Source organism: Phaethon lepturus, unplaced genomic scaffold, assembly GCF_000687285.1.
Source record: "Phaethon lepturus isolate BGI_N335 unplaced genomic scaffold, ASM68728v1 scaffold13068, whole genome shotgun sequence".
Lineage (NCBI taxonomy): Eukaryota > Metazoa > Chordata > Aves > Phaethontiformes > Phaethontidae > Phaethon > Phaethon lepturus.
In genome coordinates, this window is record NW_010558427.1 from 27,583 (window position 1) to 44,308 (window position 16,726).

Sequence of the window (16,726 nt, forward strand, 5' to 3'; positions counted from 1 at the left end):
TCTAGGGCACTGAGCACAAACAAAAGACCCAGTATCAGACCGTTCATGTAACATTCATTAATTTTTGAACCTTTGCTCTGCACAGCAATCCACAGGACACCGTTTTGCAGTACACGAGTATTGAGAGAGTTTGGAGAGCAGTGGAAGTAATTCCATACAACTTAGAGGGCAAAAAGCACTGCCTTGGTGAAGCTGCCACATCTTGTAGGGTGAAGTCTATTACCTCCTTATACAATGTCCCTCATAGCTACACAGGGTGATAGCAGTCAGCTGTGAACTAACCCACACAGCTATAAGATACTCATTTGCAATCTGCTAGTCTAAAGAACTTGAAATAGTAAAACATAACCTATGCAGGAATTACAGGTTCTTACTTCATAGAGCAGAAACCTCTTTATGCCCATTTTTCTATTAAAGAATAAACTAAGGTGTCTCTTCCTTTACCCGTTTGCAGATTACTGGAACATCTTCTAGAGTTAGGGTTGTATCAGAATGCGTGTTTGCATAACTACATGCCTCCACAGTTTGCAAGTCAAAACAGTAATAAAGTTTACTTTTATAAGTGCGATTATGTGAATGTTTACTAGGATAATGACATTTAAAAATATAGTTTTAATATAACAATCTCTTCTTACAGACAAAAAAAGTAGTTATTAAGTACGTTTTCAAAGCAATTAGAACTGAGGAGATAACAAGTCCTACCCAGCAGAACACTCAGTTCTTGGCAATTCAGGCAGCTCACACATAAGAATACAGAGTTGTATACAACATTGTGATTGTAAGAGTCCTGGGCGTAGTTTCTTCTTTTGTGAACCTTCATAAGAGAAGTAATGTCAGCTCTAAGCATTAGAGAAGCATTAAAGTATATTATTCCCAAAATACATCCACAGTTGTTAAGCTGAACAGGGACAAAGCCTGAGTATCTTGGGCAGGGAATTATTTTATAAGTGAACACCGTAAGTGGAAGGAAGGATTTTTAACCAGGGTTATTTTCTTTCTCCTTCATTAGGCAGTAAAAGAGTTGGCATAACCTATGCCGCTTTTTATGTAATCAAGAAAAAACACTAAAATTACAGTTACTCAAATGAAAAGCAAGCATTCATTCATCCCTAATCAAAGCAGAAAGATCGGTCAAGTTGAATAATACCAAGTAGGATAATCTTTGTATTGGCCTATTAACTATATGTGGCTAAAAAACCCAACAGGCATGCTGACCAATATCACATGTATCAATAATACGACTGTGATTAAAACAAAAGTTAATGCACACATAGTGAAAAAATTAGTAAAACAGCTTATGTTTTGTAAACTTATTTTGGGACAAATTTGCAACCGTGATTCCAGCTTTTACTGAGTACATTAAGACAGCTGTCACAAGGGCCTATTCCCTTTGGCCAAAATGCCTTTTAAAAAAGCATGTTATGATTTGATAATATAAAACTACGTGCATAAGCACATACGTACGTCTCGGCGTGCACACACACATATGTTATAATATATACACATATACACACACAGAGTATACATATGGTGATACATGCTGTAAAATATTACCAGCATCAGAGCGATGTCCTACCACTGTTCCCAGCTAAAATCATCTCCTCTACCAAACACAAGAAAAAAGCCTAAAATAGTAAGGAAAATGACTGCATTGCCAGCCAGCACCAGACCACAGGCTCCCCATTTGATCTGAAATGCAAGGAAATTAAACAATCACAAAAGCAGTTCTTATAAGATAGGTTCAGGCCAGTTATTTATACACATTAGATAAACTAAACAATATACTACAGAAAGGTGCTAAAAGCATAAAGGAAAAAGACAAACAATAATTCAATTTATGTGACTAATTATTTAATTAGCAACCACTCATATTACTAATACAGCACTTCAACAAGACAAGCTAATAATGCTATGTTTTAGAACAAGCTAATTACCTTGCCATAGAAGTCACTAAAATATACCTAAGTCACAGAAAAAAAATGGTGAAACTAATGCTCTCCTTTAATTGCTATGCAACAACAACAAAAAAATTTGGCCTTTCAAATAAATGCCAGTAACAAGCATGGAAAACAGTATGTGGTCTTAAAGGCAAAAAGCTCTCTTTAGCTATCTGCCCGACTAAATTTACTCAAATAAGTGACAGTTTAAAAGATATAGCTATGAATGAGACTCCCCCCTCGTGGTCACTTCTGGTTCTGCCTATTGTCAGGTCCACAACTTAAAAACAAAAATGCAGTGTCAGGGAAATTGTGCATTACAAATTATAACTAAGCACACAAGTTTTAAGCAAAACTGAAAAACTGAAGGGGAAAAACAATGCAACACAAAAATGTCATAGGGTAGACAGGACAAAAGGGTCCTTTGCCTTGCAAAACAAACGTGACAAAATCTCACCACTGAAGAGCAGTTCAGAAAGCAAAGAGAAAAGCAGCTAGCAGAATTTCCTCAGACTGTGAGGGGTAAAGCACAAGCTTGGGAAATGCTTTGAAAACCAGAAGGGCAGCTCTGGAAGTTTGGCCTTTTATCTTTTAACTGATAATGCACTCCAGTCACCAAGTTTTCAGCATCCTATATGGAGAAAGCAGACATTCCGAGATAAAAATAAGGAAGGTGGTGCAAGAAGCAGTGCAAAAGTTGATGAGACACAGAGGCATGAGATGTAGGAGGAGATATCATCTTGTGCTGGAACAAAACAAATCTGGAAAAAAAAAACAGCTAAAAACTTTTCACTAATGCAAGTCCTTTGTTCAGGCCAAAAAAGCAGCACTGACAGATAAAATTTCAGCAGAATGATTATTTTCATCAGGATCTACAAATGTCACAGCAATGAAATTAAAGATGGGATTTACAAGCAGCAACAGTACACTTAATTATACTCAGTAACTGGTATATTACAATAAAAATTCGCAAGCAGAACTTACCGCTTCAACCCGTGCAAGGATTATAGGAAATCCAAAGGCAGAAACAACAATTCCAGTTGTGAAGAAATATGCCAATTCCCTGCAGGCACTGCTGGCTGCATCACTGTCATCACTTACTCTTTTTGCAATGAAGTGGGGAATGGGGCAGATGAAGTAAAATATTAAGACAAACAAAGGCCAGTATACACTGGGGAAAGGGGAGAAAAGGAAATACGCAATCAGTTTAGGTGGGTGCTTCAGGAAAAAGTATCTTCTGTTTAGAAGAAGTAATTGCAATAGCTGTAATCCTACCTTATGTTTTGAGAAGTGGATTACAGGATTTAACCACAAGCTTTCACCCAAAGGGGCAATCCCACCTCGTTTTACCCTGCGTACTGGCACAAGCACTCATACAGCCTCGCGTAAAGCAAGATCCACTCTCTCACACAACCAAACCTTAATTCATTTAAATTTGCATCACCTTACTGATTCAACTCATACCACCATCTCACAAAAACGACCGTCGCCACGCAGGGAACAGGAAACGCATGCAAGCAGGATGGGAACCAAGAACTTTGCCAAATTAGAGGGATCCTGGAGTATAAACAAGCTGGTGGCGAAGGCACACCCTTGCACGCTCAGCTCTGGGCGAGAGCTTTCATTAGCTTCACCCGGATTTTTAAGTGTGATAGACAACCTGGGTGGAGTCTTGTGGTAGGAGGGTTGTTTAAAGAAACAGGGAAGTAAGGGAAAAGAATTGTGCGAGGTTAAAAATGACTGTTTAGCAAGATGGCACCGCTTTTCCTGAGGAAGCGTATTCAGTCTTTTTTTAAGGGAAATGCAAGTACTGGCTAAGAAGGCAGTATTTAATCACAACAAACTACCATGTGCCAAGAGCCAGAAAGCTGGCGACTCCTGGAAGACAACTAAAGCCAAACAGCTCGATTAAATACGATTAACACCTCAATTAACAGGTATTAAGAAGGGGAAGTTTTGGAAAGAAAGGCAGCCCGCTCACCCGTAGTACTCCAGGGCGCAGCCCAGCATGAGAAACGTCAGGCCGATGGCTCCGCTGAAGGACAGCGCCACGAGAGCTGCAACGGCACAAGGCAGGTGGTGAGGTGGTTGCCGCCTCACCGGTTACCGGTTATCCCTCCCCGCGACTCCCGCCCCCGCTGACGCGATGCCCGGGAAGTGGAAGCGCAAGCCGGTCGCTCTGCTCTCTCAGAAGGTGACGGCCTTGGCCAAACGGCAGCGCCGAGCAACGCTCGGTACCTTTGATGCCCGCCATGTTCGGCGCTCTGACCGACGGCGAGCTGAGGTGGCGGCGAGCGACTTCCGCCTACAGGCCGCTTTACCCCGCCTCCTCCTGCATCACGTGAGCGGCCGCTTTAAAGGGCCCGCGTCACCTAACGAGGTGATTCCCGTGAACGGGAGCGCTGCGCCCTTTAAGGCGCAGGCGGCGTCTCGCTGTGGGGAAGCGCTTGGGCCGGGAGCCTCGCGTCGCCATGGTTACGGGGCGGTGTTTCGCTGCCTCCAGCCAGGCCTTGGGGCCAGTGTTTAACGCATATACCCCAAAGAGACACATCTATGTATGTGTAAGGTGTATATACGTGTAAACAGATGTATATACGTGTGATGCACGGGCACGATTTAAATACATAAACACAGTTTTAAAGGTGCCGCCCCCCCATCAGTCACTGCCATTTTGGAGGCTGCTCCTTGAAACCCAAGTGTTCACCCCCAAAAATGGGCCCAGCCACCTGCTCATTTCATATGGTGCCTTCTCAGGCTCTGGATCATCCACCCTTGACAGGGCCCTACACTTCTGCTAATCTGCACCAAGAAGGACACATCTTTATTTTAGTGCAGTATTTTGCAAGCTTTCGTTTTTTGGATGCCATTTTTGACCCAAGAACGGCCTTTTTGAGGGAGATTTTGCACAGCCATGTGGATACACCTCCCGAGGGAGATTTTCTTTAGGTATCTCCCACCTTTGCCGCTCAGCTCTTCTTCTCGTTTCAGGGCTTCTGTGATACAGATTTTTTTTTCCCAATTTCCTTATTAATTGTACATAATTTAGAGCGAAGAAGGCTGCCTAATTAAATCAGCAGGCTTAAGTAGCTGAATGCTTCAAGGGAAAATTTTGTTAGGTGCTATGTTTGCTGACTTGCTTGGCCGTGGGTCTCTGAAGCGTAGTAGCATAAGAATAGGAAGTGTCAAATTGTCTCCAAAATGTCTTAATTTGGGAAACACACCTGGAATGCCAACCTGTGAACTACCACATGGCATTAGCGCCCACATTAAGAGGCCATATTGATACTGGCCGAGGCACACCACCCGTATCGTGTCAGCTGGGGGGTGATGTTAACCTTGTGGCCTCGTCGCCATTGGCGAGCAGCAACCAAGCTCAACATTTCTGGGCTTATTTTGAGGCACGCAAACAGAAAATGATATGGAGACCCTTTCACTGTACCCTCCCATACTGTAAATCCTTTGGCTGCCATCAACAAGCAAAAAAGCCGTGGGAGTTTTAATACAAGCTTACATCTTGGTACAGCAACTGCTAATGTAAATGGCTTTGTATCTACAATAAATATATATACACACACACCCCTGACTTGACTTGTCTAAACAATCAAAAGGTAGAAGCAAGTTTAGTTACCATCTCTGTTTCAGCTGGGTTGAAGGGTTTTTCTCTTAAGGCTGCGTCTTCTCCCCTTGCAAATGCTGTCTAAATTAAGCCCTTACTGTTCTTATAATCCGCTCGCAGTAATGGCAACCGGCTTCTTCATGTAGCTCGTTTGCTTTTGAGGAAATAAAAGTTCAGGAAAAACAAGTATTTCTCTCCAGAGCAAGTAATTTATGGTTACCTTTACGTGTACCACACGGGTCTTGCCCAACCCTGCACTAGAGCAACGGAGGTGTTAGACATACACGTAAGACTGTGTAGACAAAAGGAGTTTCCATTTAATGTGCATGGATTTTCCTCCAGCATTTGCAGAGAAATTACCCTGAACTGTGTTTAAAGCAAGGTAGATTTTTTTTCCCCCACAAGCACAAAAGATACCCGAATATGTTCATTTGAGCTCTTTAATGTATATACAAATGTTTTAGACCAGTCACAATTTCATTGAGTATATACTGTATTTACAAAAATTACAATAATTTAGTCAAACAGTAAACCTGAACATTGATAACCTCTGTCACTACCAGATATGACAAGAAAATTTTTTTTAGTTAATTATTTTGATATACATACGTCCTAATACTTTCATGCATCCATAAAAACATTAGGGATGGAAGTAATCAAAGGTTAAGTAGGGTGGTTTCTTCTGGTAGATAAAGTTTAATGATGGATTTGTATTTTGTGAAGATATGAGTATCCAGAGTTATGTGCCATGACGGAGTTGATACAAAGCTAATGTAGTTTTCATTATTAAAAAAGTACATTATAGTAATGAGATCCTTTTTATTATATAGGCATAGGTCACAATATCTACAAATGTGAATGAGAAACAATAAACCAACAAATCACAGGAACATGATTCACATTCCAGTTATCTCTTTAAATAAGACAAGCACATACTGGATCAAAACATTAATAAATAACATCCAGTTTGTTACTATTATCTCAAGGTCTTTTATATAAAAGGAGACCTATGTGTTGGTTTCACATTTTGAAGTAATAGTAGTAAATAATGGACCAATACAACAAAAGGATGACTTTTATACAGAAAGCAATGTACTTTGACACACCGTCTTTGCAGTAGAAGTTTTGCCACTTGAAAATGTAAGTGCAGCAACAAGTGGATTGTCTTTAAAAACCACCAGCTCTAAAGACTCACATCAGATAACAACCTGTTCCTTAAGCAGTAAATACAAATGATTCTCTGCCCATCTTCTGAATCTACCTGCCCTTTCAAAGCTCAAATACAGATACAACATGTTGGTAAATAAATGGCTAGTTTTAGTTATTCTACAAAGGAGAATGCCAGAATTTGGGGTGAAGAGCATAATTTGCTTTTTAACTAAAGATGCTTCAGCTTTAGCATCAAAGATACTTCCTTGTGTTATTATTGCTTTGGTCCAATATAAGCTTTTAAGATAATCAATTTGCACTGTAATTACCTCAAAAATCAGACCTGGTCCACAGATGACTACATGACAGCTTGTACACCATGGTCTGAAAAGTGAAGTTGCACAGGTTGCATTCTGCCAAGAGCCTTTGCCAAGTGCTCTGGAGCTGATAAAGGCATAGAGGTGATACAAGTGGGCTGGAAAAAATCTTCTGAATCCTCAGGAGGGGAACTGTTACCTACAGACTGGGAAGTTTCTAAAACTTTGCAGCAGAGTTTTAGTTTGTTGATACTTCTTTTGTTTGATGGTTTCAAGCTGTTGATGGGAACTTGATGGGAAATGCAGTACATGCTCATTCTTCACTTTTACAAATGTGGATTCACCCTTCCCCCCAGTTCCCTATTCCCCCAGAACTGCTGTTTAACAAACCAACAAGGTGCTGTTTAACATCAATTACTTGTTGTTTGCTTTAAAAGACACTTGCTCCATAATGCTGAGGAATTTCTTCCGCACATTTCACTGCTGGACTGTGAGGTGAAGTACGGTATTAATGCGTAAAGCAGCAGTGAGCTGCCACATTGATCTAACCCAGGATTCAGCTTTGTCTGTGTTCAGGCATATTATACTATATGAGCAATTAAGCAGCAAATGGTGACTGTTAGAAATGTGCCTAAACCATGTCCGAGCACTTAAATTTGATAAAGTTCAATCCAAACCTAGGAAGAAAGTACGTCAAAGTTTGGGCTTCACCACCAGTTACTGAACTCAACTGAAGTGTTGCCATATCACAAAAAAAGTAGGAAATTCACCAGCTACACTGTGTCGGAGACTGAACAATACCACCTTTTCCCAGAATGTTTTCTCTCTCGCCCCACTTGAATCCAAAGAAAAATATGAAAGTTGCAAGAAACTGTAACCCCGTGGCTCTCATATGGCAAGCCAAGTGGCTAGAGTTCCTCCGAGCTCAGGATTCTTGATACAAGTATAAGGAAACCTTTCTCTTGTTCTTCATGATAAGTATTAGGCTCTTAGTTTTCTGAAACTTCTGAATTTCCAGCCAGAGTTTGGTTGATCTGTGACATTTGTGACAAGAGACTATATAAGCACTAGCACAGGTCTGTAGTGGAGACTGAGAAAGTACCTAATACAAGGGTTTTTGTCCTTGGTTTTCAAATTCTGACCAGGCATCATTTAGCTCCATAAATATCATCTTTGCATATTGTTCATATGGCTGCCCAGTAGCCTGGAATAAAAACAGAAAGAGTGATATCAAATCTATTGAATCAGACTACAAAAAGTTGACATTCGAGCAGCTAAATTCTCAAGCAGTTATCGTTCACTTTCCATGAATGGTTTTCACTTTTTCTTTGACAAGAATAAGCTACCGTTGAGGGCTGCTTACCTTGTTTACAGCTTAAGAGTTTCTTGGCTCTTCAGCTCTTCAGAGCTGATAACCCCCTCAAGTGTGATAAAGCACTACAGTCCCAAGGGCAAAAAATTTTAATCTAGGCTTTGCAAAAGGCATTTTACCTGCACTGAAGGGAAAGACCTGCCACCTGACTCAGTTCCTTGATAAAAGCAGTATTCCTGCAAGCCTCTGGGCAGCCCACAGTGTCTCAAGTCTTGCTCACTGCCCTGAAACTCTCAGGGCCTCCATTTCCTTGAAAGTGGAAGCCTCACCATTTCCCAGATGGTGTCACTGCACTCTGGTTGGCAAGCGTAAGCAGCAGGACCACAAGCTACAAGTTGGAGAATCAGATAACCTGGTTCTTCTATTTTAGAAGTTTGATTTCATATGTTTCATAAGTTCATATGCCTTTATTGCTCCCTCATCTCTTTTAGCAGGCGCAATATTCTGGACTGTGTTCACCACCAGTATGGCTTAGAGTCAAAGTGAGGGTGACAAAAGCTGAAGGTCTGAATCTCTATTGCTTGGAGCAGTGTGTACCAAGCACAGCCTTGGGGCTGGGAGTGGTCAGAGTTCCCACCTTTCAAAAACTGGCAAAAATCTTGAACTACTACTGTCTACAAAGCTGTTGGCACTAATAAATTAAGCAACCACATTCAACACTTTATAATTAAGAGAACAATCACAATTCCTGAGCAATGTGAAACTAGGAAAACCTTACCTTGTCAGGATGAACAACAAGGACTGCCCGCCGGTAGACCTTCTTCACTTGCTCTGGCGTGACAAGATCTGCCATACTAACAGGTTTCCACTTGGTCTCCCCTGCCCATAAGACAGTATGCATTGTGGACAGCAGCGCTCTTATATTTCTCTCCTTCCCTTCAATCCATTCAAGGACCTGGAGAGAAGAATGCAGGTCTCAATTTATGCCTTACATTAGATATCACAGTAGGAAAAAGTTTCTTCATTTGAATAGCAATGACTTCAAGGAGAATCTTACATTTCTTTCCAAGCTTTAGAAAACCTTTGGAAGATATTTGTCAGTCTTTGTCATTAATTTTTGTATCACTCCTTGAAAGTTAAGACACACCTTGAGCAACACTCCTGCTAAAAATACTGTGTTGGTAACACTTACGAACAGTCATTAGATGGAATAGTCAAAAGATAAATTAAATGTTTAACTGTGTGGCTCTTTAGCAAGCTTAATTGCACACCTAAAGTGAACTTGACTAGAACTCTCCTGTGGATGTGTATCTTTTGTGCAAGTCTAGAGTTGAGTCTTCTAAAGACTCATGTAGGGGGGTTGGACTAGATGATCTCTAAAGGTACCTTCCAATCCAAATCATCCTATGTTGAAGGTTGGCTTCAATACAAATCTGTTTAAGGTCTAAGTCAGAAGCCTCATTCTCCCCGCGTGCCTGTTTGCTACTTCCAATCCAGGAGTCAAATACAGCAATAGGTAGTCCACTTTTCTAGATGAGGTAGCACTCCCTAGTGGTTGCCATCTTAGCCTACCTTAAGAAGGTTCCCCCTTCCTTAGGCTGGCGAAGGGGAGGAGGAAAGGGAAGTAAACATTAAAAACAAAGCGTAAATAGATTGAACAGTTCCAGGCTGAACTGAAGTGACTCAATGAAATAAAATGCATCAGAGCAAAGGGAAGCGTTTTGGGAAGGGAGAATCAGCTGGGTGCGTCAGTGATTCGGCAGCCTGCTGGGGGGAAAATGTTGCACACATTAAGTAGTACCACATGAATTGCTGAAGTTGTACAGCTTATGAATTGGGAAAACTACCGCCCACTTGATAGCCTGACAGCTGTCCATCTTGGTTACAAGTGGCTGATGCTCCCGTTAACCTAAGGAAAGTGCCAACAACCATGGTGAAAACCTTTCTACAAGACTAAAAAAACCATTTTTTTCTAAATTAACTCATTACGTTTTCTAGAAGTTTGCTTGGCTTTTGCTTGGGCTTTTCCTCTCAGTTCTGTATCCTTCTGTAATTATAATTCGTGGTTTCATATTTCAAATGTAGACCAGGACAGACTGAATTTCCTTCTCTTCATAATAGATCTGCAGTTTGCCAATTTATTGAGGAGAGATGAGAGAATTGCAAAACAGGCAAGATTAATGAGACAGAGGATTAGTTCAATTAGTTGTGCCTGCTAATCAGGGCTGGAATGATGTCAGCAGCCCTGACAGTAACACTGAGCAAGCCACTGTTTGCCACAGTCTGGTTTAGGACAGAAATGTAAACTTGGAGTTTTAAATCTATTCCAAAGGATGTTTGCATCTCCAGGGAAGGCACGAGAATTTGCTATATGAACAAATAGCAGGAAGTTCTCACTTTCTGCACCAAGGCAATCTCATCATGGGGAGAGCATCCCTCATTCCACCAAAACCTGAGATTGGCAAAAGGACTGGCAGAGATGGTCACTGGTCTTTTATCTGGTTTATTTGTAAGAAGCTCTTTCAGAACAGAGTTTTTACAAGCTTACTACTAAGTACTGTCTCATCAGAATGAGAGATAGTGAAGATTCTTCCAGATATTCCCCAACACCTTCAGATTATGACTGCCTTTCTGGTCACACTAGCTCATTGCTGTCTGGCATGCAGATGGGAAGCACAGCAGTTTATGATGCTACCAAATTTAGACACCTTCTTTATGGGAGCCAAGCACGAGAGATAGCACGTGGTCCTTGGGATCCAGCAACGCTGTGGAGGCTGGACGCTAAAGGAAGTGCTAAAGCGGGAGGATAGCTTCTGGCGCTAAATGATCTGAAAGATTTGCTCAGCTGCCTCGCATGCAGGACGGCTGGTGGCTTATTGCCCCCTCCACCTTTCAGATGCTGGGGGCTGCTTGAAACGCTGCCTGAGGAGAACAAAAGACGTGTTGAATGACTGTAAGACCATAAACAAGAATATTGCTTACTTTCAGTTTTTCAGGGTCCATCTCCTTAGCCATTTCTTCTTTTCTCATCTCAGCTATTGTTTTGGGGCCCTTCTTGTCCTTGTGAGCATTAAAACCTTGACCGGATAATAGATCCTCGAAATCTGCAGACACTTTTGGTTTTGAATCTTGGAAAACAAAAAGATTTGAAGTTGTTATCACAATACAGGTTGATTTAACACTGCTTTTCTACCCAAGCCACCCCCCACGCTTATCACTGTAACAATCTCCCAGTGCTAATGAGTGTGCAGGTTCTCACAAAAGAGGTATAGGTTAATGTTACTTTTGAATTATTATTCTTGAAGCCAATTTGGTATACAGGATTTCCTAAATATCAGCACACTCTAGAGTCTAGGACAGGACAACTAGTGTTGAACTTTATATATCATCAAATGATCAGCATGACTTCCTTGCTTAGAAGGCGTTTGAGCATTAAACAATATTAGAAGGAGCCAGCTTTTTGGATGCTGAACTCTGAAAAGCTTACCAACGTTAGCTGGTCCTTTTCCACGTTCGTTCTGTGCTCCCGGCATTGCTGAGAAACTCACGTTGTAATTGGGCTTGTTCTGGGGAGAGGCATGAGGCATGCTTGGCTGGGCTTTGGGTTGTGCCTGCTGCCAGCCATAGCCAGCTCCTTGCTGCCAACCGCTGCCGCCCATGGGCTGGGGAGAGGGTTTCTGCGGCGAGGGGGGGAATCCTCCACCCATGCCTGTCGGCGTGGTCGGTTTACTGGCAAACGAAGGGCCACCTGCAGAACAAGGGGAAAGGAGTGATGGAGAGCCAACAGAATACTGACTTGCCTTCCAAAAAGGGAACCTAAACAAAACCTCCCAGGCAGCTGGCTTCTATTTTCAGCTCTGCCACTTATTTTTGCAACATCAAGCAAAGCCCTTCCGTTTTCCTGTCGCTGCTCTGTAAGCCACTTGAAAGACAGCACCTGCCTTTGAAGGCTGCACAGGAACTGGAATAGGGGCTCCTTGGGGAAACGCAGGGAAAGCTACGCGCAGCTAACTGGGAACCACAGCTGCTGTGTGTTATGGTGGCAATGCCAAATTGATGTATGTTGAAATAGTATCTCCTTATGCTGTGCTGATGTAATACTATCCCACAGAGTTGTGTGTTCCAGCACCTTATTACTTTAGGGGATGCTCCTCTGGCTTAGTTTGTGGTGGGAGGTTCATGGTGTTAATGTTTTATTATTTGAGACTAACACCCACACTCAACTTTGAGCTCTGAAACGTGTCATGGAAACTGGATCAAGTGCTTTTGACTTAGTAATGAACAACAGAAGTGTGGTTACATATCCTGTGGATACCAAGTCATTTGTTTTTAAACTCCAGAACTTTGCTACAGAATACATGTTTTAAAAGCACCTCGATGGCTCTGACATGGGCCTTGGCATACTTTTTATTTTGCTCCTGCAGAGCAGCTTGTGATCCAGCAGAGGGAACTGGGAAACCTAATTCCAGAACCATGCTGGTACTGACGCAAAGGAGAAAACAAACATCAGATAAAACCACAATGGCTTGCAAGGAGCTGAGGGCCATGACAAAGGGAAGAAAAATCTATTTACCAGAATCAGAGAAGCCAACATGCTGGGTTTTAAGGAAAACTTAAATAATTTGTCAGAACTGCCTTTTTAACACTGGGGTAGAGGGTTTGCTGATTGTTTTCTGAGGTAAAACAAGGAGAAAATACTTGTCTAAGCAGTCAATAAACAGTCCTTTGTAGCCAGGTGCAAATGAAAATGGGTTCAGATTTTTAGATAATTTTTAGATAATACTGCAAATTAGAGGCAGACTAGTGAGGTTCCACAGTTTTCCTCACAAAGGGAAAAAATGAGCGAAGTCTAGAAGGAAACCATTCCACAAGGACCCCAGTGGCTTTGAAGAGCCAAAGTCTCCTCCCAGGCACTGCTCCCAGGTCTGCAGCAACAGTTCTGCAGCCTGAGTTACACGCAGAGCATCCTTAGCCAGAGACTAAGGGTGTTTAGACTTAGGAGATAGAGGTTACGCTTTGAAATCCATATAGCCTATCGAGGTCCTAGCATTTTTTTGCTCAAGTATCAGTAAAAGCAGAGATTTGTGAGAGCTTACAGAGAATCAGGCGGAAGGGAAAGCTTGAAAGCAGCACCGGCATGCAGGTAGGCTGAGAGGACCCATAGAGCTCTTTGTCACATACCAGGCTGTTCATCCTCTTTCTCTAAAACAGAGCTGGTAATTTTTTTTTTTTAATAAAGGATGCAAACCTGCTAAACTTGCTCCAAGAGTCCCCAGATCAGCAAATGGATCCAGTGTCTGGGGTTTAGGCTGATGAGTGGGAGTGCTATGGAGGGATCCTGTAGGACTGGTGGCAGCTGACTTACTTCCCACACCTAGGCCACCTTAAAGGGAAGGGAAAAAAAAGAAGAAAAAAGAAAGATAAAAGAAAAAAATAACTCAGTTTTTATCCCTATTTTACATGAGTGCAGCTTTTACCCAGTGCTTAGCCACATGATGTTAGAAGACTGCCGTTACAATTAAGTGTACTATTGTCAGGTTCCTAAGCAGTCTCAGCTCAGCATTGGCCCAGACTAGTTGCACACCCACTCACAATTAGGCTCAGCAACAAAAATGTTCCCTAGACTGTCTGCGGTGACAGAGTAATTATGAAAATGGATGTATTTTAAGAACTAGAAGCCTTCAGGAAGCAACTTCTGGTAGGACATACATACTGTCCCAAGATTAGAAAGAATCATGCTGCTGTTTAGTGGCATCTCAGGAACGCATAGCACTTCCCAGGTCCTTCTCTTGGCTCTACACTGGAATGAAACACAACTATATACATCCTCACAGAGAATCTGTCCCACTGCAGGACCTGCTTTCTCGAGGAACGAAACCCAGATTTTTTAACAGAAAGATTTGGCAGTCTCTAGCCAGATCCTCACTTGGATGACTGGGAAACCAGGACAACAAGCACCATAGCTGCTGCCATTGAGATGAGAATAATTAAAATCCTGATTTAAGTTTTGTTGTATTAGTCAAAGTGCTAAGCAGCAGAAAGAGCAGAAATGACTTCTCTACAGTCATTGGTAGCATCTTCCATCTGCTTCTCCTCTCTCAGGACTGCTTAAGGGTTTTTTATTAAGTGTCATGAATTTTTATGATACGTACCTGGTTTGTTGGGCCAGTCCCAACCACCGGAAACATCTGGTTGTATGGAAACTGTTGGTGTGCTAGAAGCTAAGCAGAATGATTACATATAAATATCTCAAACTAGTAGAGCAAAACCAACATAATCCAGAGTCTAGGAAGAGTATGGGGCAAGCAGCAGGAGAGAGAGAGTATTGTGTCAACCTACCTTTTGCTAATTAGAAATTAACTTCTCCCTCATGATGGGCATTACAAATTTAACGTTGATTTCTGATCTTATACTATACAGAGGTAAGTGGGGAAGGACGCAGATTTACAGTGTTCATTTTATGGTGGCTTTGGTCAGAGGCTTTATATACTTATTTATAAAAGCCTTACCACCAGAATAACACACTGGGTTTTGTATTTCTGAATACAGCTCAACCCAAGGAAATATTCTACATGCAAAAGGCAAAGACGGCGAAAACAAATGCAGTAAAACAGCCCACACAGATGTAAAGCAGAAAGAACACACACAGTCCTTCCTTTAACCCTGTATCAAATAAAGCTTGTGCATCTATGCAGTTCACCCTGCCAGCAGTTCATTATCCGTAGACACTAGCGCTGCAATATAATACCTCATCATGCTGTGATACTATTTAAATTCCTCTCATTAGTGCAGCCAGCTCCAAGCGTGACCCAACCGTCTTAGTCACAGAGTTAATATCCAATACCCGAGTTTGGCAAAGCAAGGGTGCGAGCAGTGCCAGCAGCACACTAGTTCCCTCCTTTGTCATTTGGGCTTTCCAGCGAGACTGTTGCACGCAAGGGACGTGTGTTAGATGATCAGACGCATATGAATTCGTATCTGAATGTGTTTCAGAGAAGGTTACAACATTAAATTTTGGCACAGGGGGAGAATGCAATGTCCCTTAGTTGTCCCAAACGAAGTAAAAGAAGAAAAAAGTCCGATAAAGAATAAAAAATTCCTTCTCTTCAAATACAAGTCAAATTCAACTGTGAATTTGGCCAGGATTACTATCAGATCTAAAGAAGCAGATGCCTGTGACTAAAATCACCAAAGGACATGTATTTTTTCTAGCAGGCTTAATACGCCATGCTCTATTTAGCTCAATTAATGGTAGTTTGGTTCAAACGAGACCTCATAACCACAGGAATATGCAGGCAGACATTCTTCATGGTGTCTTTTTTCATGTATATAAATAGCTTACTAATTAAGTATAAGACTTGAGCAAAACAAGTCTCATCCTACCACACTTCAAATTATGAATATGCTTTAAGTCTAGAGACAAAAAGCTCTTTCCTGTTTAGTGGGGTTTCTGTGGTTTAGAGTCATTTTACGGTAAGCATCAGCCTGTACTTAACAGCTCCATCGTTATTTAAAAGCAGCATTTCACGTTTACTTAAATACACTAGAAGAGCCTCACTTTCTTACCCATGTGAAAAGGATCGCTGTGCACAGTTGGTGAAGGACTTCTTGTTGCTTGAAGGAAAGGATCACCAGGGACAGCTGATGAACCAAGAAAGGAACCCAGGAGGTCTGGACCAGTTTGCTTAGGGCTACTTCCAAACGGATCAAAGGCAGTTGCTGTAAAAACATGTTTGAGAAAACTAAATCATTAACTTGTGCAATGAATGTGCTTCAGGGAAAAGACGCGGTGTGTGGAGAAGGAAACCTAATACCTGCAGATACCAGACAGGAGACAGCATGCAACTGTGGGAGAGCAACCAGCAAGGACCAGTACCCTAGCCAAATGCTAGGGCACATAAGAGCCACATGACTTGGCCATGGCAACACAGTTGTTGATCCCGTCTTGTCTTTTCCAAAGAGAGGGGCTGAATTTAGGAGCAGTCGAAGCGGGTATTTGGATACTTAGACACTTCAGATGAAGTTTCAACTTGCACATACTGCCAACACATAAATGGATGGTGAGGGACAGCCTGGAGCTTGGTGTTAGCACCCTGGCACAAGTCCTGCTTCTGCTCAAGAGCTGAACGGAGTCCAAGACGATTTTAAGCTGTCAAAGGTTGTACATGTCGAGTATAACTGAGGGTAAAAGGACTGTCTTTTAGAAATAGCTTTAGAAAATAACTGGTATCTTTCCCACATAGCATCACTTGTTACAAAAATCCAGTTCATTCTCAAACTCCGTTTCTGATCAATTTGTTTAGCCTACTGTCAAGTAGGCAATGTTTAGCGTACTTTTTCATGTAAAAATCCCTCAAACCCAACTGTATTGGGTTTGCTTGGCAAGGGTTTGGTA

At 41.9% G+C, this 16,726-nt stretch overlaps 2 protein-coding genes across 2 annotated transcripts; both read right to left on the bottom strand.

Moving 5' to 3' along the window:
- Positions 1–1,312: 1,312 nt before the first annotated feature.
- Positions 1,313–4,193, bottom strand: LEPROT. The gene is made up of 4 exons (XM_010293066.1): positions 4,176–4,193; positions 3,919–3,994; positions 2,922–3,108; positions 1,313–1,689 (listed from the first exon to the last, which is right to left on the bottom strand). The coding sequence occupies exons 1-4, from the start codon at positions 4,189–4,191 to the stop codon at positions 1,573–1,575; spliced, it is 396 nt and encodes a 131-aa protein (XP_010291368.1). The 5' UTR covers positions 4,192–4,193; the 3' UTR covers positions 1,313–1,572.
- Positions 4,194–5,977: 1,784 nt separating this feature from the next.
- DNAJC6 (DnaJ (Hsp40) homolog, subfamily C, member 6) lies at positions 5,978–16,046 on the bottom strand. The gene is made up of 7 exons (XM_010293067.1): positions 15,916–16,046; positions 14,484–14,552; positions 13,589–13,714; positions 11,819–12,079; positions 11,314–11,459; positions 9,110–9,286; positions 5,978–8,223 (listed from the first exon to the last, which is right to left on the bottom strand). Exons 4-7 carry the CDS (start codon positions 12,036–12,038, stop codon positions 8,122–8,124), a joined length of 645 nt encoding a protein of 214 aa, XP_010291369.1. The 5' UTR covers positions 12,039–12,079; positions 13,589–13,714; positions 14,484–14,552; positions 15,916–16,046; the 3' UTR covers positions 5,978–8,121.
- Positions 16,047–16,726: the final 680 nt, after the last annotated feature.